General features: G+C 37.6%; 1 protein-coding gene across 1 annotated transcript in view; it reads right to left on the bottom strand.

Annotated features, from left to right (window-relative positions):
- Positions 1-214: 214 nt before the first annotated feature.
- Rpn7 (regulatory particle non-ATPase 7) overlaps positions 215-26,062 on the bottom strand; it is a 114,052-nt gene continuing 88,204 nt past the window's right edge. The window contains exon 8 of the mRNA XM_090381725.1: positions 215-290. Within this exon, the coding sequence (XP_090237851.1) occupies positions 222-290 (69 nt within the window). The 3' untranslated portion in view covers positions 215-221. The remainder of the gene's footprint in view (positions 291-26,062) is intronic.

Below are 26,062 nucleotides of genomic sequence, written 5' to 3'. Positions count from 1 at the left end.
TTGAGAACTCCACCTCGTACCATCTGGCCTGTGCAACTTTCTTCTGACTCCTGGCTTGGTTTTTGGGTTTGAATCTTTGATGTTTTATATTTAACGTGGATAATTTTTTTTTACAACTCTAACAATTCAGATATATCAAAAACTTTATTATATTTTCTTCTATAGTATTAATATAAGATTATAATTAATTTAATAATGATATTTTAAATACTATAAAATTATTAAATATTGATCACTCGGCTCAGCTTCTGTATCCTGTTTAGGAGAACATCACCTTGTTTGATACAAGCCTTAAAAAAAGTAAATGAAAATTATTGGATTTCACAGAAATGTTTCAGCAGTAATCAATGAATAATATAAATAACACAAGATTACAAAATTAGTTATAAAAGCAAGCTTTAAAATTGTTCTTGATAACTAGTAAATTCGTTAAATTTCATAATTTTTACCTTTATAAGCTGATAATGCCATGATTAGTTACAAAATACTAAAAATTATATATATATACAGGTAGTTCTCGACTTTACGAGTTAATTCGTTCCTAGTGCGCACGCTCGTAAAGCGAGAATTTATTTCACATAGACATAAGGTTAAAAATAGGGATTATGTTCTCAACAATGATTGATTATCGAAAGAAATAAAAATGAAGCCTGTAAAATCAAGCAGATTATAATAACAGAGAAATTATTTACGACTTTCAAATGTTAAAGAATGTTTTTTCTTCATCATCATTGACTAAATGCACACTTGCTGATCACTCATTATTGGCTCGGCACTCATTGGTTTGTTGCACAAGGAGACGTCTTCTTCAGAAATGTTTCAAGAGGTGTTTGTTTCCAAGATAATCTTCCCTTTTAATTATAAATTTCACAATTGCATGCATAAGCATTTTTTAACGGCCACACAAATTGCAACTAACACGATTCGCGTAGAGTAACACGTTTACGAAGCTTAAAAAAAAAAAAAAGGAATGAAGAGAAGATTCTGAAAATTTATGTTTTTTTTTTTTACGATTGAAGATTTCAGTAAAGGGGAAACACATTTCACCGTAATAACGTAAAAAACCACACAATTCCAGCTATCGGTATTTTTGCAAATGGAAGAAGATCGAGTTTACTACATGTTTATAATTGCTTGCACCAACGGAAAAGCCCAATAAACCGGAAAGTACAAATTGTTTTTGTTTTATGGTCGTGTCCTCTAGAAATGTGCTTTAGAAAAACGTCACAAAGACATTCAAAAATTGGTTCTTATAAAAGAACATATGATAACGATGAAAGTGCAGTGCATTTTAATGATTTGAATTGGTAACTAATACAATTTAGTTACCAAACCATGCTCACGACCTTTTATATGGCCTTAAGGTCACGCTCGTGACCTTAAAAATGACATTTTAGAGAGATAAATAGCTTAGTTATACAGTGAAAATTTCAACTTCCGAGATCTTGAAACAAATTATCAAAACACAATGTGTTATTCTGTTCACATTACGATATTTTAATGTTACGATGGTGTCTCTGGAACGGATTAATATTGTACAGCGGGGTACACTGTATTGTATAGCTACTCACATGGTTTGGAATGCGGTATTTATGAATGTTTAACATTAATTTTTTGCGATTAATGTTCATATTTTCGATTTTGTTGATACTTGGGAAAAAAACTCGTAAATCTGGGAACTCAAAGCAAGAACTGCCTGTATATATATATATATATATATATAATGTGTGGTTTGTAGAATAAATAGTGTCTGTGAAAATTAAAATGAAAAGTACACAAAGTGCCAGAACTAAAAGAAGTTTAAGGGATAGTATAGTAGAAAGTGGAAGTGAAGTAGTGGTTAAACAGGTCAAGGAATTTGAAAAACCTAGTGCAAAAATGAACTGGGACAGAGGGGTAAAAAAAAAAAAGAAGAATATATAAGTAAATAAATAACACTATATTCAAATCAGGAGAGGGCAAATATGCAAAATCTGAATATAATAGATGAAAATATGATACATAGCCAAGAAATTCATTAGGGGACTACTCCTGACCATGTATCAGACACTGTTTCCAAACTTGTCTGTAGTATTAGAAAAAAGGGGGGCAAATATGCAGCCTTTTATCATAATACTAGTAGACAAGGTAGTCCCTACACAGTATAAAAAATAAATGTAAATAAAAATAAATACAAATTTACAAAAGTGTAATGTGAAATATAATACAAATGTAATGAAAAAGTGTAGACAAGCAAATGATATAGGGAATGGTAAATTCTAGGGGAGAGGAAGGGAAGAAAAGATGTTCAAAAGAAGGCAAAAATAGTGAGAGGATTGAGGATAGACGGACCGTTCGTATCACCCTCGTATTGCACTAAGAGTTTTAAGAACAAAAAAATAGAAAAAGACAGTATAAAGAAAAAAAGTGTAGAAAAAGTCATTAAAAATACTGACCTTACTGGGTGTGTAAGGCCCAACCTTAAAGAAAGGGTTCTGGTATAAGCAAGCATTAGTAAAAATGGGTGTTAATACCACAGGCTTGTAGAGAAGAAGGGAAATCGAAACCAAAACTAAAAGTTACCTGGAGTCATTAAGTAGAGCGGAGGAGCGACGTACACAGCCAAGATGCAAAAGGGAGAAACAATGACAAGTCACTGAGTTTTTATAGATTTAGAGAAACAGATAGAGATGACCTCTATCGTTGGGAAAAAAAAAAAAAAAAAAAAAAAAAAAAATGGGAAAGATGGCCTAAAAACATGAAACGTCAGAAAGAAGGCCACGGATGTACCAAAATGTGAAGAAACATGCGAAACAGAAAATAGAACAAGAATAATTATGAACTGTAGGAGATAAAAATCCGGTAAAATTTAGATGATCAGATAACAGGGTTATAGATTCCGGCTCCAAACCTCCAAGATGACAAACCGCGGTACAAAGAGAAAAGCACAGTTAGGCACATCTACGGTTGATTGGAGGTTTAGTGAATCCATTGAAGAGCGTGACAAAAAATCAGCAGGCGAAACACTTTTGATGAAAACAGAATTAAAAATCTTGAAGAAGAAGAATTTTCATATGATAAAATATAATAAAATTTATTCACCAAATAAAAGGCCTGGTTAAATGATGCAGGGCTACCATACAGACAGTAAATCGAAGACCGGTGTCAAAGAAGCAAAATGCCAAACCTAGTGGTTGTAATCAGGGAAGAGACACACTTAATAAGTCCAGGAATAAAAAGCCATATGTACAGGATTCCAAAAAGAAGAGAAGCCAAATTCAAACTAAACGTGTGAAAAAACTCAGAGAGTAAAGCAACACTAATCTCATTCCGAAAAGGAACCTTAAACAGAAGTCATAAACAGTGATTACTAACTAAGTAGTGGAAATCCCATCACATTATATACAACTGTACAATACCTTTAACATGGACGTGCCAAGTAAATCAAAATTGAATTTATTTTTAATTATAGAAGAAACTATACTGAAACAGTATTTGATAAAAAAGGAGGTATATTATTATTTAAAAGCTTGTTATAAAAAACTTTTATTGATTTGCTGAAAAGGATATGGTTACTGCATATCTTGGCTAATCTGATGGCTTGAATACAAATGGTATTTCTGTGAATTTTTTTGGAAATATTAGGTGCCAATTTGTGAGGAAAATGACCTCAAAGTTAATATAGTTTATTTTGTCTTAAATCAATAAGATGAGGAATTGCATTATTGCAGTGTAATTTTCAGATCAAGGAAGTTGGCTTGCAATTATCAACATTTTCTTTTTTGAGTTTAAGTTCAGAGGGGTAATATCTGCAGCTAAGCATTCAAAGTTGGAATTTAAAACTAAGATGTCATCCACATACTGGAAGCAATCCAAATCATACTAAAAATTTATGATTGGGATCGCTGGAAATTTGTCAATCCATGGGAACTCCAATTATTTGTTTGTATCCAAGCTTGCCATCGAAAATAAAGTTATTGAGTATGCAAAGTTTGACGAGGTTGTCCCAAGTACTCTCGTGGATATTAAGTTTCTCATGGTATTTGTTGAACAACTGTTTTAGCACAAACACCAGTAGGTTGAGTGGGATGGAAGTGAACGAGTTGGTGAAATCAAAAGTTTCAATACTAGTAATAGAGAGATTAGATCTAATCTAATCTGAAACCTACCGGTTGTTTGTGGAATTTGGCTATCATATAAATGAAGGGAAGGGTAGAGTTTTGAATTTTGGTGTGTAGTTTTTTATGTAAAGCTATAAGCTTTTTTATTGTTGAAGCAGGATTGAGACTGCATGGTATATATGTGGAGCGATTCTCTATTTCAGATTTTAGTTGGTTGAAGTAGAATAGTTTGCAAAAGATAGCAAAGTTGTTGGATGCTTTGTCAACTGGGGTGATAATAAAATTGTCCTGTAATTCTAAAATATGTTTTTTCAGATTGCAGAATGGAGTGTAGTGGTTATTGTCAAGTTTGTAGGACTTGGCAATAGCTTTTTTTTTTTGATGTCTTGATAGATAATAGTTATCCAGTTTCAAAATGCTTCATGTGGAATGGTATATTTATAAGCAAGGTTGTTGGCAAAATGTGTAAGGTCTAGATATAGCGTTTTGTTGATAGAATTAAGATTAACTTAGTTAATTGGTCTCTTCGTAAATTGGTAAACTCAAATTTGCAAATATTACGCAAATCAAGTGTAGTATGGTCCCATGAAATTAGGATATTAAAGAAGTTGAATTTGATATTTTTATATGGTTTTTGTTTCTTGCTACCACAAGCATATCTGTGAATTCACAATTGACTTGCATAATATTTACCAATTCCTTTTTAGCATTACAAAATCTGTTCTTAAAGCACTTGTCTCATCCAGCCATAAATTTGAGTTTACCAATTTACAGCTTAAACATATTATTATAGACATCAGTCTCTTTAGAACTGGAACTATTACTTCTCACTGCATTGAATATTGTAACATTATATTTCTCTATACCTTGTTCCTCTATTCTTAACAAACACAATAACCTACTGCCTTTCAACAACCACTATAAATTTGATATACATCATTGTTTAAATTATGACCCTCCATTAGGTTTAAAAATCTGCAACTACAAAACAACTTGCCACTAATTTAGGTAATATATCACTTACTGATCTCCTATGCCACTGCAATAATCCTGTTTATCTCCTTTTGTGGATCAACTTATACACATATCACAATTGGAAATCTAAACATCAGTAATGACAATAATCTAAAAACAGCTATGAGTAAAGGATTCAAATTCAGACCCATTAACCAAGTTAATCTAAATTCTATCAACAAAAAGCTATATCTAGACCTTACACATTTTGCCAACAAGCTTGCTTATAAAATCAAAAGAAGTGTATCCAGTTGATACAGATGAACAGTGCACTGTTGAGTCAGTTTGGTGTGACATAAGCACTGTGAAAGCAAAAATAAGAGTAGGAGTGTGTTATAGGCCTAATGACTTGAATGGGTACAATGAACAATTGTACAGAGAAATAGAGTGGGCTAGAAAATCAGAATGTCTTATAATGGGGGATTTTAACTTCCCAGATATTGACTGGAACTTGTGGGTTGGTCACTCACACACTAGTTAGACTTTTGTGGATTTATTGGATGATTGTTTTCTGCCGCAGCATGTTCGAGAGGCAACCAGAGAGGGTAATATTCTTGATCTGGTTATCAGCAGTGATCACAGTTTACTGATGTGGGATTTACTTAAAGATATAATTACCATCAGGGGTAAAGGAAAGGGTTTTTGCTTTCGTAAAGGTAAGTATGGTGGTCTCAGACAGTTTTTAAATTCTGTACAGTGGGATCAACTGACGATGTTACCAACATAAATTCTAAGTGGGAAGCATTCAAGGAATTAATCGTGGAAGCTACTAAAAGTTTCATACCTATTAAGAAATATTGTTCAAGATTTAGGCGTAAATGGTTATCAAATGAACTAATGAGACTTGTAACAGAGAAGAAAAATGCATGAGATGCACATAAATTATCAAGCGACTCAGAAGCCTATGGCAGATATAAGCTAGTCTGTAATCAGGTCACAAAGGAGGTTAGGCAGGCGAAGGCAGATTACAAGAAATCTTTGGCAAAGAATGCTAAGAAAAACAGCAAGGATTTCTTTACTTATATAAACTCTAAAAGGAAGGGGATGAATCTGATTGGTCCACTTGATATCGATGGTTTGACTGTTGATGATCCTGCTCAGATAGCAAAAAAACTGAATGAGTATTTTGCATCTACATTCACACATGAGGAATTATTATGGTTTGAAAATGGCAGAAGGTTATCAAATTGTAGCAGGGTGCTTAATGATTTTGTAATAACTGAGAGCAAAGTGGAGGAGAAATTGTTGAAGTTAAACATAAGAAAGGCACCCGGGGTGGATGGGATCTATCCAGTTATATTAAAGGAGGCGGCAAAGGAAGTAAGCAAACAGTTTATAGCCATAATTAGGAGAGCATTCTTGGACTCAGGGGAGGTTCCCACGGACTAGAAATGTGCAAATGTATAGCCAATTCACAAAAGGGGATCGAAGAGTGACACGAGTAATTACAGACCAGTTAGTTTAACTTCTGTTCTGGGTAAAATAATGGAGTCACTGGTTAAAGATGCATTGCACACTTTATTTATTCTAAAAACCACACACACACATATATATATATATATATATATATATATATATATATATATATATATATATATATACACATACATATATATATACATACATACATACATACATACATACAGATATATGTATATATACAGTAGAGTGTCAAAAACTCGAATGTCAATAATTCGAAACGCCAATAATTTGAATGAGCTAGCATTTATTATTAATTTTTTAATGCCGGTGCCGGTTATTGTGATCAAGTTTGTGAATTGAATTCTGATTCTATTATGCAAAATATGCTAATATGCAAAAATAATAGGAATATTATCCACAGTCTATAAAAATTAAAATATAAAGCAAAAAATTGCCGGTTATTGTGATCAAGTTTGTGAATTGAATTCTGATTCTATTAAACTGAAATTCTAATATGCAAAAATTATAGGAATATTATCCACAGTCTATAAAAATTAAAATATAAAGCAAAAAATTGCCGGTTATTGTGATCAAGTTTGTGAATTGAATTCTGATTCTATTAAACTGAAATTCTAATATGCAAAAATTATAGGAATATTATCCACAGTCTATAAAAATTAAAATATAAAGCAAAAAACTTTAAAATATAAAATATAAAGCAAGAAACTGGAGCTCCTGAAAATGATATGGACAAAGACAACAACAACAACGAAGAAAATCACATCAACACTGGGCCTATGCATGCTGAGGTATTCGCCGCTAGACTGCGATGGCTTGGTACGAGCAACAACTTGAATGCTATCCAACTCAACTACTCTTGCTGAAAAGAGTGCGGGAGCAAAGAAACAAAGTTTGAAAATGGTGCAGCAAAAAATAAGTAATTATTTTCGTTAAAGCCTATACACATGTTATTGTGGTTGAGAGTTCCATTTTTTTTTGTTTTCTAAACTTACTAAATGTTTTTTTTAGTCTCCAGAACATTATTTTGATAAGTTTGAAAATCCGAACAAACAAATCGGAAGTCTGTACTACCCCCAGTCCCAATTAGTTAAGATTATTGATGATCTACTGTACATATATAGGGTGTTTCAAAAATAATGGTCAATAATTTAAACTCTTCAACCTGAAAAGTACAACTAAAATAAGTAAAAAAAAAGTCCCAGTGAACAGCGGGTCACAAATGAACCATTTTTGAGATAATGCACATTTTCTGTTAAGATCTACCACTGACTATGGGAGCACTAGTTTAGCAAAAAGCTGTGAATCCTTTGCTAAGGGTGGTTTCAACACCACAGAATTTTACAGAGGTTACAGGATATTACAAAAGGAGTTCAAAATGCTGCCCTTGCATCCGTACATAGCTTTGTAGTCTTCCCTGCATTGAGTTGCAAATCCTCTCAGGCATTCCTGGGTCGTTTCTGATTTGCTGAAAGGCTCCTTCAACCCGATGCTGCAATTCCTCAACTGTGTTAATGTTAGAAGTATACATCAAGCTTTTTACATGACCACAGATACAAAAAATCCATAGGATTTAAGTCTGGTGATTTGGGAGGTCACATCACAGGCCCACCTCTACCTATCCACTGTGACCATACCTTCTAGTTAGATACCGAGTCACAACTCGGGCAAAATTGACAGCACCATCATGCATAAACCACACGTTCTGGCGTTGCTGAAGTGGACATGCACTTCATGTATCATCATCAAGGAGGTCTGGAACAACATTCTGCAGGAATTGAAGGTACAGCTCCCCCATTAGCCTGTTTGTCCAATTAGACGGTCTCCTAGTAGTCCTGCCCAGACATTCAACGAGAAATACTGATGTCGTGGCTTGTTAATTGCATTAGGATTTTCATCAGACGAAGTGTGACAGTTATGAAAATTAAAAATACCATCACGAGTAAACCCAGCTTCGTCAGTGAACAAAATAGTTTAAAAATTGGGGGTTCAGGACACACTGTTGTTGCATCCACTGACAGAAGTTCACTCTGGGAGGATAATCTGTATTTCTGAGACCTTGTATACGCTGGATATGGTAGGGGTACAGTAATTGGCGATGTAAAATTCGCCACACACTGCTATGACAGTACACGCTCTTGCAGAGCAACCCTCCTTGTCGAAATTCCTGAATTTTATTCTATTCTTTCTAACACCCTTTCCTCAACATCAGGTGTTATGCTTCTGAGCCTACCTGCTTATACTCCATGTGCAAAGGGCCCATGTTTTCTAAGGCAGGGAAATGCTTTTTTGTACAAATGTGCAGCCTCAAGTGCACGTTTGTACCAAAATAAAAATGTTGCACTGCGTTGGCTTTACCATACATGAAGTGCATGTCCACATACTCTTCATTGCTCTAACTTCTTTCCAGGTTGACTATCCTTTGACAAGTACTAGTTAGTATGCCTGCTGAGAGAGGGGACAGGGAGAGAATGAACATAACCTAAACAAACAAGTCAGTGGTGGATCCCAACTAGAAATGTGCAATATCTCAAAAATGATTCACTTAAGGAGCCATGTTTACTAGGCTTTTTCTGCATATTGTAGGAGATCATGTTCACCCTGCCATGTTGCATTTTATTCTGGACAGAAATGGGTTCATCCAAGACGATAATTTGCCATTTCATCAGGCCCATACTGTGCACAAGTGGTTTGAGGAACACAGTGAAGATATCACCCATCTTAAATTGGCATTGAAATTTGCCTGAACACCTGTGGATCTATAGGAACGGGACACATGTGGTTGAACACTTGTGAACCTTTAGGAGTGGAAAGTGAGGTATATGGACATGCAACTATCTTCTGTTCCGACGCAGTGGAAAGCCTTGCAGTCAGCATGGCTGCAGATACCTACAGACAACCAGTGGAATCAATGCCTAAGTGAATAGCAGCTGTTATTGGTTAGAACAGTGGCCCAACATGGTATTTGGTGGATGGTTGTAATTCAGTGATCACTGATTGTGTATGCATGTATATACATACTAGGGGCATTCAATAAATTATCTACCTACCTATGAAGGAAATGAGATAGAGGCAAAAATCTGGTTTTATTTTTCAAAGTAACTCCCCTGAACACTTGTTCCACTTTGTTGGCAATGAGGAAATACCAGACAAATAAAATTCTTTGTCCAGTCCATCAAAGAATGCAGAGACAGCAGACTTCAGTTCATTATGATCAGCAAAGCAACATCCACATATATTTTTCTTGAGGTGTTTAAACAGAAAATAGTCACTGGGAGCCAGATCTGGTCTATAAGGTGGATGGGTAAGTTCTGTAAAGTCACAGTCTCTCAAAGCAGCAGCACACCTCTGGAAAGTTTTCCACAGCATTTTTCCTTTATGAAATTCCTTAGGTTGAACAGTAGGGAAGCATATGATTCCCCGGTGTCTGTCTACTTGTGTTCCAAGTAGTGAATGAACAAAATTCTCTCAGCATCAAAAAAAAAATGATGGCCATAATCTTGCCAGCTGAAGGTAGCCCAAATATTTTTGGATGGGGAAGAATCCTTGTTTCCATTGCAATGATTCTTTCTTGATTCCAGGATCCCAGTGATAAACCCATGTTTCATCACCTGTAACAATTCTGGAGATGAAAGTTTCAGGATCCTTTCCATGAAGCTCAAAATGCTCACAACGGTACTCTGAATTGCTTCTGCACTGACCTAAATGTTCATGAAGGACAGTTATAGCTGTTCCCTCAGATATGTCACATCCCCTAGAGATTTGGAACACCTTTAAGCATCTGTCATTTCGCACCAGGGTTTTCACCTCTGGCACATTTCTAGAGTGGTCACTGTCATGGGCTCCCTGGGCGTGGATTACTTTCACTGGACGCTACCCCACTTGAATTGTTTTGACCAGAATTTCACCTGGTACTATATAATATGGTCTTTAGCCCATTTCCTTTTTTGGTGAGAAACTTGATGACTAAACAATGCTCCAATTTCAGCAAATCCATAATTTGATACAGGTGCCTTCCTTCTTTCTGTTACAGCAGAACAACCTAAAAACATAGTGGGATCAAAATTAGTATGATTCAAGTTGAGATATGTAGCAACATGATAACTTGTGAATCAGAGCTGCCAGTAGACCACACCAGTGAAATTTTGATCCATACACACCAGGGTCCTAGTTCTTGAAGAAAAACGTGCCCCGTAATAAGCCAACCACTATCATCTGCCTGGATAGTGGGCACCATGGATGATGGAGCCATGAACTTGTGTTGCTTGTACCATAAACAAAGGTGTCCATCAGTGTGTTGCACCAGGTATTTGGATTCATCCAAGCAGCACATGCATTTCCAGTCCTCCAGTGTCCAACCACAGCATTCACCATCAATGATGATCAGTGGCGAGGAGAGGGTGTTTACTGGGTCATCTGTTGTGAAACCCCCATACGTCTGAGTGTGCGGTACATTGTCATTTCAGATATTCTTCTTGCATTTCCCATACTGTATTGTGATATCAACTGTCCCAGAGTCACCTGCTGTTGAGCACATAACCCTTTGCTCACCACAAACATCCACCTTTTGTAATCCTTTACAATTTTGTCTGGGGGGGGGATTTTACCCATTTGTACACCTTAATTAAAGTGGACCATGAGCAACTGACAAGCTGCGTTGTTTCTCATATGGAAACACCTAATACACAAGTGCCCACAATCATGCCTTTCTGAAACTCCATAATATCTTTACTAAGCACCATTACTGCTACTTGATCAATTTGATTTGCACAAAAAGATGCAAATTACCACTGCTCTAGTGTAGGAAGCTGTTCAGCTTTTTATACTGCAAGCTATGTGGCACAGCTAATTACAGATGGGGTTGTCGTGTGTGTGTGTATATACAAGAGGGCTGTTCAATAAAGAATGATAATTTTTCACGAACAACCATACTGCTTGCTATTTCTAGCTGAGCTGCGGAAGTTAAGACTAAACCCAGTTGCATCGCATAGTGATTGTGCAGTTGACTTCTACACGTGGTGTAACCTTGGTGGTCAATCAAGTTCATGAGTGTTCAGTTTCTCATACGAAACAATGGATGTGATGCTAAGAACATCATGCTCTCAAATTTTGTTTCTGTCTCAAGAAAACATCACCTGAAGCATATGAAATGTTACAAGAGGCTTATGGTGACTCCATGCTGCTATATAGCTCAGCTTTAGAGAAGCTGAGCTATACAGGTGGCTTAGAATGTTTAAAGATAGATGTAAGTTAATCTCAAAAATTGCTGGCCATGGAGCTCCAACCTCTGCTGTCATCAGAGAAACCGTAAATGCTGCTTCTGTAATCATGTGAGAAGATCATCGTATAACAATAAGGCAACTGACAGAGATGTTGAGAATAACAGTATGAAGCATGTACAGTATTCTCCACGACCATCTGCACATGACACATGTGTATACACTCTGAGTTCCAAGACTGCTCATACCTGAGCAAACAGAAAGTTTGCATGGAGCTGCAACAGATGGTTACTGAAGATGGTGAAGTTTTGCACAAGGTAATTATGGCATATGAGACATGGTTTCATCGCCAAAACCCAAAAAAGCAAAAGCTGTAGCTTCCACAGAAAAAGTTATGGTCACCTTTTTTGACATTCAAGGAATGGTTTACCAACATGTTGTGCCACGTTATACTGTACTGCACTGCACACTTTGTGTGATTGCATTCATCACAAATGACCACAGCTGCATGCATGCAGGTGGGTGGATGCTGCATGACAATGAAGAGAGACCTCACACTGCTCATATTGTCATCAAGTACTTAACTAGCATTAATGTCAAATGTGTTCTTCATCTGCCCTACAGCCCAGACTTTGCACCCTGAAATTTATTTATTTTTTTTCATTTCCAAAGTTAAAGGAGGTTCTGCAAAGAAAACATTTCCAATCATTGGAAGAAGTTGTAAAGACATCAGATGTGATTCCCAAACGCATGTCAAAAAATGGCTTTCACCATGTTTTTGAAGAATGGTGGAAACTAATGCAATTCATCAAATAGGGACTACTTTGAAAATGACCGTCAAAATATGGATGATTAATAGAGGTATGTTGTGAAAAAAAAATCATTCTCTATTGAACAGCATATATACAGGGTTGTTAAAATTAAAGTATCCCTATGTAGAGGGCTCTGGAGCGAGTTCTAAGGCTCGTACTGAAGAGAAACTTGGACAACAAACTTGGACAAAGAATGCGCTCGCCATTTATTGGAAAACAAAAATTTAGTTACAAAATTTGTCACTGTATGGTGCGTAACTATCTTAGTTACGATTATGCAAATAACTTATGTTATTTGCATAATCGTAAGTTATTGCCACAGTGCAACTACTCAGCTCTACTGTACTGTATAAAAGCAAAGCAGTCTCTTCAAAATCATACAGTAGATGTTTGCCTGCACTACAGCAGCAATGCCAACAACGTTGCAGGAAAAGGCACTATTAGTGAAGCTGTACTATCAAAACAGCAACAATGCAGCTGCGGCTATCAGAGAATTCCAGCATCAGAAGCGCATAAGGCGTGGACCTATGACTGTTTGTGCTGTCTGCAAAACGATTGCAAAATTTGAAGTGACAGGACATCTTGGTATTCAACCAGGTAGAGGTCGAAAACGAGTGGACTCCTCTCATGTTGAAGATGTGACTATGGCTGTCATGGATTTATCAAGTCAATCTCCATGTGGTATCACAAGTGTGTCAGCTGTTTCTCGTGAAGTGGGCATGCCATATTCCACTGTAAGGCTAGTAATGTGTCAGGTGTTGCGGTACTATCCTTACAAGATGCAAGATATTCGTTTCACATACGCACTTCAGTTTCTGGCACGAATGACGGTGGATATCACTTGGCCATGGAACATCCTTTGCAGTGATGAAGTCCACTTCTGCTTAAATGGATAAATGAATACGCACAACTGTTGCATTTGGGCAATAGAAAACCCCTGAGTTCCTGTTGTATTCTCCAAAAGTGACAGTCTGGTGTGGATTTATGGCCACATTCATGATTGGGCCATATTTTTTTGAACAGGTAACACAGATTAGAACCCTCACTGGACAGCGATATTATGAAATGTTGGCAAATTTTGCAATACCAGAACTGCAACAATGTAGGTGCCCTCAGGATACCACATTCATGGAAGATGGTGTGCCATCTCACATCCACCGTTGTGTCCAAAGATTGCTAAGGCAACACTTTATAGACAAATGGGTCATCAGCCATTGTTTCCAGATATCTTAGCCACACAGATCACTGGACCTCACCTCATGTGACTTCTGGTGGTGGGGTTTTTTGAAGAACCAGGTGTATTGGGAAGGCTGTCAAATTCTGGCAGATCTGATTTTTTTTTTTTTTTTTTTTTTTGGTGGTAGTTGGCGCATCGGCTTCTGTGGCCATAGTGCACCTCCCAAGGTTTTTGCAGTACTTTGATCCAAGCCCGAGGCGGGATTCGAACCCGCGACCTTTGGGTTGCCAGGCAGGCACTTTACTCACCTGGCTAGCCCAGTCGGCTGGCAGATCTGAAGGACAGCATTAGACGTCATGTGCTGGCTATTCCAGTTGACACGTTAAGTTCTAATGTAGAAAATGCTGTTCTTCGAATGGAAACTGTTGTTGACCAAAATGGAGGACACATTGAACAATTGTAGTGCTGTTCAAGTGATTTGTATTGCCACAGTGCCATATAGTGACAAATTTTGTAACTAATTTTTTTTTTTCCAATAAATAGTGAGCGCATTCTTTATTGTACCTGTTGTCCAAATTTCTCTTCAGTACAAGCCTTCGAACTCACTCCAGAGCCCTCTACATGGGGATACTTTAATTTTAACAACCCTCTATATATATATTTTTTATGAAAGCTCCAAACATGAAAAGGATAAGAGCTAATAGTACTTATTACCATGTATAAGTTAAAGGCTCAGAAGACACTTCTGTGGGTCTGGTGTTGGACAGTGAATGGTTTGGACCAGAATGGGGAATTATGGATGCTGATTCAGAAGAAGAGCACCCATGTATCTACAGAAAAGGCATAGAACAGAAACTGAACATCTGTGAGACAGAGAAGGGAGAGTGTGTGTAAGAGACAGGTTATTAATTAACCTGACTGCCCTCTTTTGAATGGAGCTTGAGAAAGGTTTTGGGACATCATCCCAGATGTGAGAACTATGTTCCATAGTAGGCCAGATTTGGGATTTGTACAGAGTAAGTAGCTGTTTAAAAGAAAGTTATGCTGAGGGAAAAAGAAAAACCCAGTTTTTTGGATACACAGGAAGCAATATTTATGATGCACTTATACCAAAAAACACTAAAAGTTCAGGCTGTCAGGGAGACTAGAAATCTGAGTGTCATTGAAGATGAGACTAGGATTTCTGGTCTTTCTGACACCCTTATATTTCTTGCAAAAGTAGTAAATTCCTTTTGTGAGAAATAAGGCAGAAAAGTTTTACACAGACTTGACTAAGAGACTTGTAGAGATTAATAAAAAAATATCTGCCAACTCTCTGGATTTATTACAATAGAAACTGTCTTTTTTTATTCAATTTGATCCTTCTCCATCTTACTGTCATAATGTAGTTGGTCACAAAGAGTTTCCTCCTTTTTAAATTTGATTTTTTTTTTTTTTATAAATTTTGTGAATTTCTACTAGTTGTCTTTAATGAACTGGACATCAGGTGTGCTGTGGTAGTCTATGCTGCAAAACAGAAATGTATGCTAATGTTATTCTCTGTTATGTTCTATCATTTCTTAGTACTAGGGCAGAGCTAATTAACAATGTCTTTCAGTAAGATGCCAGAGAAATATGAGATAAAATTTCAGAAGACGTATAAGCAAGATTTCCCACATATTCTAAAATAAGAAAAAGGTAACACATCTGCCTTGTGTGTCATACGTAGACACGATTTTTCAATTTCAAGTGTCAGAAAATGTGATGTAATCAGATATGCATTAAACAACAGTGTAGTGCACAAAAGGAAATGCAAAAGACAGGTGTTGAATTTCATAGTGTCATTATGTGTCAAATGTTTATTTGCATCTTCCTCTGAGTTGTGCTAATCATGAGGGCACATTGTTCAGAAATATGTTTCTAATAGCCAAAATAATATAGTTCTGGAAGGGAAAGGAGAGGTTGATGGCACTGAAAAAAATGGTCCGTTTTTGATTGTTACAGATGGAAGCTGTCAAAATGATTCCAAGCTATATCCCACTGGATGGATCTTTTGTAACTAAAAAAAAAAGCGGTGTGCTCTCAGTATCAATACAGGAAAGGGGACTACAGGATACAAATGGGCAACTACTTCTGAACGACCTGAAAGAATGTGGGATACCTTTAATAAACTGTTTGGCACTTAGTGATAATAATGCTATGGTAGAGCTCAAAGCTGAAACACCAAAGTATTAAAAGAAAAGATTGATTTTGGTGATAAAAAGGGATTTGCGTCCCTTCCTCTGAAAGTGGATTAATACTTGGTAGACATTTATCACTATCTAGAAAAAAGTGCTAAAAGGAAAGATATATCTAAACAATTTCTGATGCATGCCAACTGAAGTAAAAAAACATTATGAAGCATATGTGCACACACTGGCTGTCTTTGGTTAAATGTGTAATTTGATTCTGCTGCAAGTAGTCAAAGAGAGCAGACATGCTTAAGTTGGATCTGGCAGCTTAAATGAAAGGGATTAACATCAGGTGTCTGGTAGACAATATTTTTACAAAATTTGCTTAAATTCAATTTTGGAAATTTTTAAATCTTATTTCAGTAATTTTATACATTTTACAGCAGTAACTTCGTGAAATTAATTTAAACAATATTTTGTCAAATTAAATGATATCAAAATAATTTTTATATCATATAGTTGGATTTCAGGAAAGCTTTTGACACTATTGCACATAAAAGACTGCTGTACAAATTGGATCAGTGTGGCATTAGGAGCAACTTGCTGCTATGGATAAAGGGATGGTTGAGTGGGAAGAGACAGCGAGAGGCAATCAATGGACACTGCTCTTGGTGGACTAATGTTATTAGTGGAGTTTCCCAGGGTTTAGTTTTGAGCCCACTGTTGTTTTCTATATTTATCAATGGTATTGTTGAAGGTATATCAGGCTTGTGAGTGAGTCCCACACATCAGCTAACATGTAGCAGCTATCCTTGAGACAGCTTTTTCAAAAAAGCTACGATGCATTCATTGTTTTGTGCTAAAACTAAACGACGCAAGACTTGTTTTTCGTAGATCCACTTCCACTTTTCGATGATTCCCTGGTCCATCGGGTGGAGGAGTGAGGAAATGCTTGGTGGAAGAAACATGACCTCGAACACATTATCTATTTTGTTTAATGTTTTCATTGAAGGATGCAATGGCCCGTTGTCTAGGATAGGCAAGACCTTGCTCATTTTGCCTTCTCGTTTATGAGAAGACAAAATTCTTGACATTTGGGATAAAATGGTTGGTAAACCAATCAGTAAACACTTCTGAGTTCATCCATGCATTTTTTTGCACTTTATAACTTACAGGGAGGCAGGAGGCATTTTTAAAACAACGGGGTTTCTTTGATTTTCCTATCGACATCAATGGCAAAGCATGAGTCCCACTGGCATTAGCTGTAATTCACTCTTTACTCACTTTAAACTTGGAAGCAGCTGTTTCACAGTGAGATGCAAGAGATTTTCAAGACAGTGACTTCCAGTTTATTCCAGTCTTGTCAGCATTGTATACATCATCTTTTGAATATCCTTCACTTTCCATAAGATCGATAGAGTTATTTTTAAATGATTCCGCTGCAGATAAATCACAAGATAAAATTTCCCCTTCAACGAAGTTCTCCAATGTCATGCCATGATTTAAAGTTTTTTAGCCAGCCTGTACTGGCTTTAAAATCTGAGGGACTGCCTAATTTTTTGTTTAAATCCAGCACCTTTTCACATAACAAAGGTCCAGATATGTGTTCTCCAAAACTTTGTCTCTGTGTGAACTACAGATAAATGGCATCTTTGGCATCGATAGGCCATTAGCTGTTCTCACAGTATTTTTTTTTTTTTTGCAACATCATCTGAATCAAGTTTTGATGCAAACTTTAATAAAAATTTTTCCTTCTTGTTTTTAATGCTTGTTATGGTTGATTTTCCAATCTCGTAAAATTTTGCTAACGAAGATTCGCTTTCTTTCTTTGAAAATCTGTTTAAAATTTCAATCTTAGATTTAATTGGTAAAAATTTCTGCTTCCTTTTAAAAGAAGAAGAATACACCCACCAGAGTCCCATTGCTAACACCACGACACAGGACTCGACGCTTAAACTGGGTGAAAGAACATCGGCACTGGACCTTGGATGATTGGAGATGGGTCTCCTGGTCCAATGAGTCCCATCAACAAGGAACTGTTCAGGCAGGTGGACGGTCAGTAATAGTCTAGGGCATCCAGACACATCTCTGAACAGTCCAGGTTACCTGTCCATTCTTGCAGACCATCTGCATCCCTTTATGGTCATTGTGCACCCACAGGGCAATGGACTCTTCCAGCAGGACAATGCACCTCCGCACAGAGCTGTGGTGACTAGAACATGGTTTGAAGAGCATTCTGCAGATTTTACCACCATGAAATGGCCTTCCCATTCACGAACCCTGTGGAACATCTTTGGGATGCTGTGGAAAGGTCCGTTTGAGCTTTGGATACTCCACCCAGAAATGCGACAGAATTATGGACAGCGATGCAGCAAGCATGGATGGAAATATCTATATAATGCTTTTGTGAACTAGTGGACTTAATGCCTCGCCGTGTGACTACCCATACCAGGCAGGTGGGACTACCTGTTATTAGGTAGGTATCCCATGATTTCTGTCCACTCAGTGTACTTCGAAAAGATATGTCTGAAATGGAAGATGGAGGGAGATGACATTATAAAATTCACAGGCCTAAGTTAGCCATCAATAATAAAAGAGAAAAGACAGAATTTTGAGAGAGACCTTTGCCCAGAAGTGTAACACAAGTGACTAGTGCATTAACAACTTGTGTATCTAGAAAATTTTTAATGAGGATGGAAGATTATATATGGCAATAAACAACAGAATAAGTATAGCAGAAAGGATAGGAAGCCAGTCAAACTTCATTTGGAGTGAAAGAGAAATCAGCCAAAACACGAATTAGCTGTTTACGAACAGTTTTTAACTCCATTTTAACAGTGCTGGAGGAGTAACAAGTGAGCTAATCAAAATTTAGCCCAATTTTAAGGAAAACAAATATAACAGTTGAAAAAAATAGTAAAAACCACATTCTTCATTAGAAAGGAAGAAATAAGGGGAAAAAAACAAAAAAAAAAAAAAAAACACAAACAAACCTTAATAGCAAATAACCAATGAAAGGTAAGTGAAGCAATCATAAGATGGTATGAGCATGTAGAAATGACGGGAGAGGGAAGACCAGCTACACAGATGTTCAAAGTAAAAATTCATGGTGATAAGCCCAAAGGCAGATCAATGGTGTCAAGCATGCATTAGAAAGAGGACTTGCTCTAGATAGGGCTAAAGATCTAGCAGGAATCAAAATGGTACTAAGGAATGGAGGGCTCATTTGCATTATAGTTAAAAAAAAAAAAAAAAACGTACTTTGGCATGATAACCACTACATCAATGGTTTTACAATTCATCATTTCAAAATGAATATAATGTTTAACCATATTTAGCAGTTTTCAGGACTGAAACCACAGTCCACTCAAATGCAGATGTTGCTGCACTCTTGTGCTTGAGAACTTAGCTATGTGACCTGACACCCATCGGATGTAACAAATCAAATGGATGGTACTTATCTTCTAAGCTTACCAGACAGAGAAGTTGAGTAATTATCTGTGGAAGACAGACATTCTTTTAATACTAAGGAAGAATTTAAATATGAATATGTTGTCAGAGAAACATGATATAGATTATAACCAATTCTCTAAGGACTGGCAAAGCAGAGGATTATTGTAAATTTTCACAGGCGAACAATACACAGAAAATCTGGTGTCAGAAGAAAGGGTTGTGAGTAATGCATGCCTTTTGTGCATATAATAAGGGGAAGAGTAGAAAACTTGTTTCCTGTCCAAATGGTAGCCAAGCATTCTGGTCTCCTGTCAAAGCTATTGGCCGCAACTTTTGCCCATCTTTGTTCCCGTCTCTGTCAAAACCAGATGGTTCTATTGCCACTTTAGCCAAAGATAAAGATGACTTGCTAGCATCCCATTTCCCTTCCAACTTGTGTATTGATGATCTTCGTAAACCACCTCCCACCATTCCCAGTACTCCATTCAATGCCTCCTGTGGTATTCCATCAGAAGGATGGCAAAAGAATTTTGATCAATATTGATGTTAAGAAACTTCCAGGTCCACTAGTTCTTAGAACCTGTGCTCCTGAATTTACTCCTGTTCTGTGTCACCTTTTTTCACTTTCTTATTCCAAAGCTGTTTTTCCTTCTTGAATATTTTCTCATATTCAGCCAGTTCCTAAAAAGGGTGACAAATCATCCCTCCCATCTAATTATTATCCCACTGCATTTATTTCTACTCTTTCTAAATGGAGAAATCAATTAACTGTCAACTCTTAAACTATCTATGAACCTTCCATCTGATCAATGATCACCAATATGGATTTCAGTGTCGATCCACTAGTGATATTCTGGCTTATGTTACCCATACGTGGACAAATTCAACAGAAAAGTTCGGCGAAACTCAAGCAGTTGCTCTTGACATTTCAAAGGCTTTTGATAGTGTTTGGCATAAAGGACTTCTAAATAAGCTTCCATCTTATGGCCTGCCAACTATATTTTGTTTGTAATTGGGTATCCAGTTTTCTCTGTGACTGCTCACGGGTGATGGTAGCTGGCTCTCTGTCTTCTAACTTCTCCACAAATGCTGGTTTTCCCAAGGCTCAGTTCTTTCTCCCATTCTTTTCCTCTTGAATATTAATGACCTTCTTCCACTGACCAGAAATCCTATCCATAGTTTTGCTGACCAAAGGCTTTTGATCGTGTTTGGCATAAAGGACTTCTAAATAAGCTTCCATCTTATGGCCTGCCAACTATATTTTGTTTGTAATTGGGTATCCAGTTTTCTCTGTGACTGCTCACGGGTGATGGTAGCTGGCTCTCTGTCTTCTAACTTCTCCACAAATGCTGGTTTTCCCAAGGCTCAGTTCTTTCTCCCATTCTTTTCCTCTTGAATATTAATGACCTTCTTCCACTGACCAGAAATCCTATCCATAGTTTTGCTGATGATAACACATTGCATTCCACCTTCCACTTTGTGAAACCTTGCCCTACGCTAACAGCTTCAACTTCTCAAATATTCACACCATTCCACTAATTCCTTAAATGCTGTTTTTCCAGGCAATTCTCCAGTGGAGCAAAGATAACTTAGTTGATTTCAATCCTTCTAAAACTCAGTCCTGTCTAATATCTTGCAAAAACAATTCATCTATGCTCATCTTCAATTACACCCCGATTTCTAGGCAAGATCATATATCTCCATTGGGGATTACCTTGATTTCTAATCTGTCTTGGCATAAACACATTACAAATATTGCTTCCTCTGCATCTAAAAAACTGAGTTTCTCCTTAGCTCTCGGTGTTACTTTTCTTCCAAACAGCTGTTCACTCTGTACAAATCACAAATCTGCCCTACCATGGAATATTGTTCCCCAATCTGGTGCAGTGTCCCCAAAGCCTCACTCAGGCTTCTAGATTCCATACAAAAGAGGGCATTTAAGTTAATCAATGACTCATCTCTAACAAAATCTCTCCACTCTGTTTCTGTTGCATGCCTTTTCTATAGATAGTTCCATGGGCACTTCTTCTAAATTGGCTTCTATAATTCTTGCTTTCTCTTCCAAAGCAGTCTTGAACACATGCCACAACCAATCAACATCCTTTTACCGTCCAACTTCAAACTCACAGAACCAACTTTTCTTCTTCCTCATTTATTCATTTGACTTCAGTTTTCTGGAACAAGCTTCCTTCATACATATTTCCCGAAAATTATAATCTACAGAAGTTCAAGTCTAATGTCAACAAATATCTTCTATCATCTTCTCAACCTTCAACCCATGCATGGCACTAAGTACTATTGGTTCTAATACCTCTCTCTCATGTTGGGGTTTTCATTAAAAAGAAAAAAGGAGAGAATGTTCAAGGTTTATGAATGGATTCAGAATTTGATTATCAGCAGTGATTCTTCATGCATTAAGAATCTGCAGATAAACGAACCACTAGGTGGCAGTGATCACAGTGTGCTGAAGTGGGATTTACTCAAAGAGGTAACTCCCATTAGGGGTAAAGGGAAGGGTTATTGCTTCCGTAAAGGCGACTACGATGGATTGAGACAGTATTTAAATTCTATACAGTGGGACCAACTGATGATGTTACCAACAGCAAATTCAAAATGGGAAGCATTCAAAGAACTTATCTTGGAAGCTACTAGGCTTTACATACCAACTAAGAAATATTGTTCAAGGTTTAGGCCAAAATGGATGTCAGATGAACTAATGAGGCATATGGCAGAGAAGAAAAATGCATGGGATACTTACAAATTAACACATGACACAGAAGCCTATGATAGATACAAGTTGATATGCAACCAAGTTACAAAGGAGGTTAGGCAGGCGAAGGCAGATTACGAGAAATCCTTGGCAAGGGATGCAAAGAAAAACAGCAAAGAGTTCTTTACTTATGTTAACTCTAGAAGGAAGGGGATGAATCAGATTGGTCTACTTGATATTGATGGGTCAACTGTTGATGATCCTGCTCAGGTAGCTAACAAACTAAACGAATATTTTGCATCGACATTCACACATGAGGAGTTATTCAGCAAGGGGAATGCCAGAGGTGTATTCAACTCGAGCAGTAAGCTACAGAATCTTGAAATAACTGGGAGTAAAGTGGAGGAGAAACTGTTGAAGATAAACACAAGAAAGGCACCCGGGGTGGATGGAATCTATCCAGTTATATTAAAGGAGGCAGCAAAGGAAGTAAGCAAACCCTTAGCCATAATTATGAGAGCTTCCTTGGACTCAGGGGAGGTACCCATAGACTGGAAATGTGCAAATGTGACCCCAATTCACAAAGGAGGATCAAAGGCTGACACAAGTAATTATAGACCTGTGAGCTTAACTTCTGTTCCAGGAAAATTAATGGAGGCACTGGTTAAAGAAGCACTGCAGGATCATTTAGACAAGTCTTCAGTTATAGCTCAGACACAGCATGGTTTTGTTAAGGGGAAGTCTTGCCTGACCAACTTGATTGGATATTATGATGCAGTCACAAAAGAACTGGATGCAGGGAATAACTTTGATATTATACACTTGGATCTTAGAAAGGCTTTTGATACTGTTGCACATGGAAGACTGCTACACAAATTGGAGCAGTGTGACATTGGAGGCAAATTGCTGCTATGGATAAAGGGGTGGTTGAGGGGGAGAAGACAGAGAGTGGTAATCAATGGACACTGCTCATCGTGGACTAATGTTATTAGTGCAGTCCCTTAGGGCTCAGTGTTGAGTCCATTATTGTTTTCTGTATTTATAAATGATAGTGATGATGGTATATCAAGCTTAATGTCCAAGTTTGCAGATGATACAAAGGTTGGAAGGGTTGTCAAGGACACTACTGACACTATGCTGCTGCAACAGGATCTGGAAAGGTTGAGCAGATGGGCTGAGAGGTGGCAAATGAAGTTTAACATTGACAAATGTAAAGTACTACACATGGGAAACAGCAACCCCAGAGCAACGTATCAACTCTGTGGTACTACACTGACAGTGGTAGAGAATGAAAGGGACTTGGGGGTGGTTGTGCAGGCAGATATGAAGTTCTCTGAGCAGTGCAGACGGGCTGCAAGAGTAGCTCATGGAGTATTGTCAATGATATACAGGAATTTTTCCAGCAGGGATAAGGAGGTGATTATTCCATTGTATAAGGCGATGGTCAGGCCACACCTAGAGTACTGTATACAGGTCTGGAGGCCTCATTTCAAGAAGGATGTAGAGCTGCTGGAATGAGTACAGAGAAGGGCAACAAGATTAGTGAATGGAACAAAGGGGTGCTCTTACGAAGAAAGGCTTAAGTTTTGCAAATTACAGTGTCTGGAGACTAGGCACCAGCGAGGTGATCTGATAGAGGTGTATAAAGCCTTGATTGGTTTGAGCATGCTCAATGCTGATGGGATTCTTCCTCTAGCTCAGAAAAATCACCTGAGAGGCATAAATTCAAATTGAGGAAAGACAGATGTAGGATAGACGTGAGGAAATTTGCCTTTAGCCAGCGGGGTGGTTGGTTGGTGGAACAGACTTCCATCCCTTGTGGTGGAGGTTGATAGCCTAAATAAGTTTAAGGCTCAGCTGGACAGGTATTTGGAACGAACAGAGGGGTGAAGTGGAAGTGGGTTTTTTTTTTTTTTTTTTTTGGCTGATGCTGCATAAGCTTGCTTTCTTGCATCAAATGCCTCTACTAATGCTAATGCTAGTAGAGGTATTAGATCCAATTGTGTCGACTGTTCCACAAAAGTAACATTCATGTGATTTTCAACATATTAAAGAATATGCTGCTGGTTTGTGTAACCATCTATACACTTCAACTAAAAGATAAGAACTTAAAATTTGAAATTGTATGAACTAAAACAGTAATAATATTCACCATATAATGCAAGGAAGCCACAGCCTTTTGCTGCACTGGCCAAAAAAAAGTAGATAAGAAAATACAAATCATGTGCTTCCCCTCCTCACAAAAGTAACTATCCAGCATTTCACCTTTGAAATTGCTCAAACTGTCAGCCACAACTACTTGCAAAGGCAACTTGTTCCAGCAGTCAACAACTCTGGCTAAAAGAAAACTTTTTACAATCTAGTCCAAATTTCTTCCCCTGCAATTTGAATTTATGGCCCCTAGTTCTGTAATTCTGGTCTGGTCTGGTCGCCTCATTTTAGAAAGGATGCAGAGCTGTTGGAACGAGTACAGAGAAAGGGAATGAGATCGGTGAATGGAACAAAGGGTTTCTCTTACGAAGAAAGGCTTAAGTTCTGCAAATTGCAGTGTCTGGAGACTAGGCACCTGTGAAGTGATCTGATTGAGGTGTATAAGGCCTTGAATGGTTTGAGCAAGCTCAATGCTGATGAGATTCTTCCTTCTTGTCTAGATCAATTGCCTGAGAGGGCATAAATTCAAATTGCGGAGAGACAGTTGTGAATAGATGTGCGGAAATTTGCCTTTAGCCAGCGGGTTGTTGATTGCTGGAACAAACTTCCATCTGTTGTTATAGAAGTTGACAGCAAAAATAAATCAATTCAAAGCAGAACTAGAGATGAAATGGGAAGGTTTTTTTTTCTTCTTTTTTTTTTTTGGCTGATGCTGTATAAAGCTTGCTTTCTTGCATCATATGCCTCTACTAATGCTTTATAACAGTAAAAATTCCACCTTTATTCATTTTACTAATCCCTCTCAGAGCCTTATAAACTTCAATCAGGTCATCCTCTAAGGTGTCTGGTTGCCAAGCTCTATAGCCCACACAACACTCCTCATAACGTCACCCTTTTGCCAATCTCACCATATAAACTGCCCATCTTTGGACCCCTTCAAGAAAATCAAAGTCCTTTTTTCAAATGAGGTCACTATACTTGAACACATAGATAGATTACTTGCCTTATACTTTGGGATTATAACCTCCCCATCTCTACAGGATATTGTTTGATAAATCATCAATAGGATACCATGGGCTTTCCTGACTGCCTGCTTAGGTGCTCAGAAAACTTCACATCTGCCTATATCAATAACTCCCAAATCCCTTTATTTCTCTACTGTTTTTAATTCAACCCCACTAAATGTATAGCCCACACCAATGCCACACCACACCACATCAGCTGCCCACACCAATGCCAGAGCTTGCACTTGGTCATCGCGCAACACAGCGGCAGCCCCCAAGGCAGAATGCGCTGGTCCCAAAGGAACTAGTAGTTGTTGGTGATTCTATTGTCAGGGAAACGGGAAACATGCTTTGTAAAAAGGATAGGTGGAACAGGACCAGGGTATGTCTGCCAAGGGCAAAGGTTGATGACGTTGTAGAGCGGATATCACCTTTTAAGGGCACAAAAGGTGATATAGTTGTACACGTTGGCACTAATGATATCAAGAGTAGGAGACCGGCGGAATTACTTAACAAGTACAGGTCACTGATGAAAAAAAGCCATGAATTAGGGTTGAATTTGAAAGTGTCTGCAATTCTGCCCAGACACGATAGGAGGGAGTATATGATGAGAGCCCTGTCGATCAATTTGGCCCTGGAAAGATTGTGCAGGGCTCAAGGGGTAGAATTTTTTTCAGCCTGGTCTGTACTTGTTAACAGGAGAGAGAGAGACTGTTTCTACAGGAATGGGATACACTTAAATAGAAAGGGTCCAAGAATGTTTGCTGATGCTATCGAGGCAGTGTTAGGAGGGTCGGAAAACTGCTAGATTGGGGGGATACAAGGACTAATA

This window comes from Mastigoproctus giganteus, chromosome 9 (genome assembly GCF_048544385.1).
Source record: "Mastigoproctus giganteus isolate SK-2022 chromosome 9, ASM4854438v1, whole genome shotgun sequence".
Lineage (NCBI taxonomy): Eukaryota > Metazoa > Arthropoda > Arachnida > Uropygi > Thelyphonidae > Mastigoproctus > Mastigoproctus giganteus.
The sequence above is the reverse complement of the archived record's forward strand: the minus strand, read 5'-3'. Positions and strand labels throughout refer to the sequence as shown.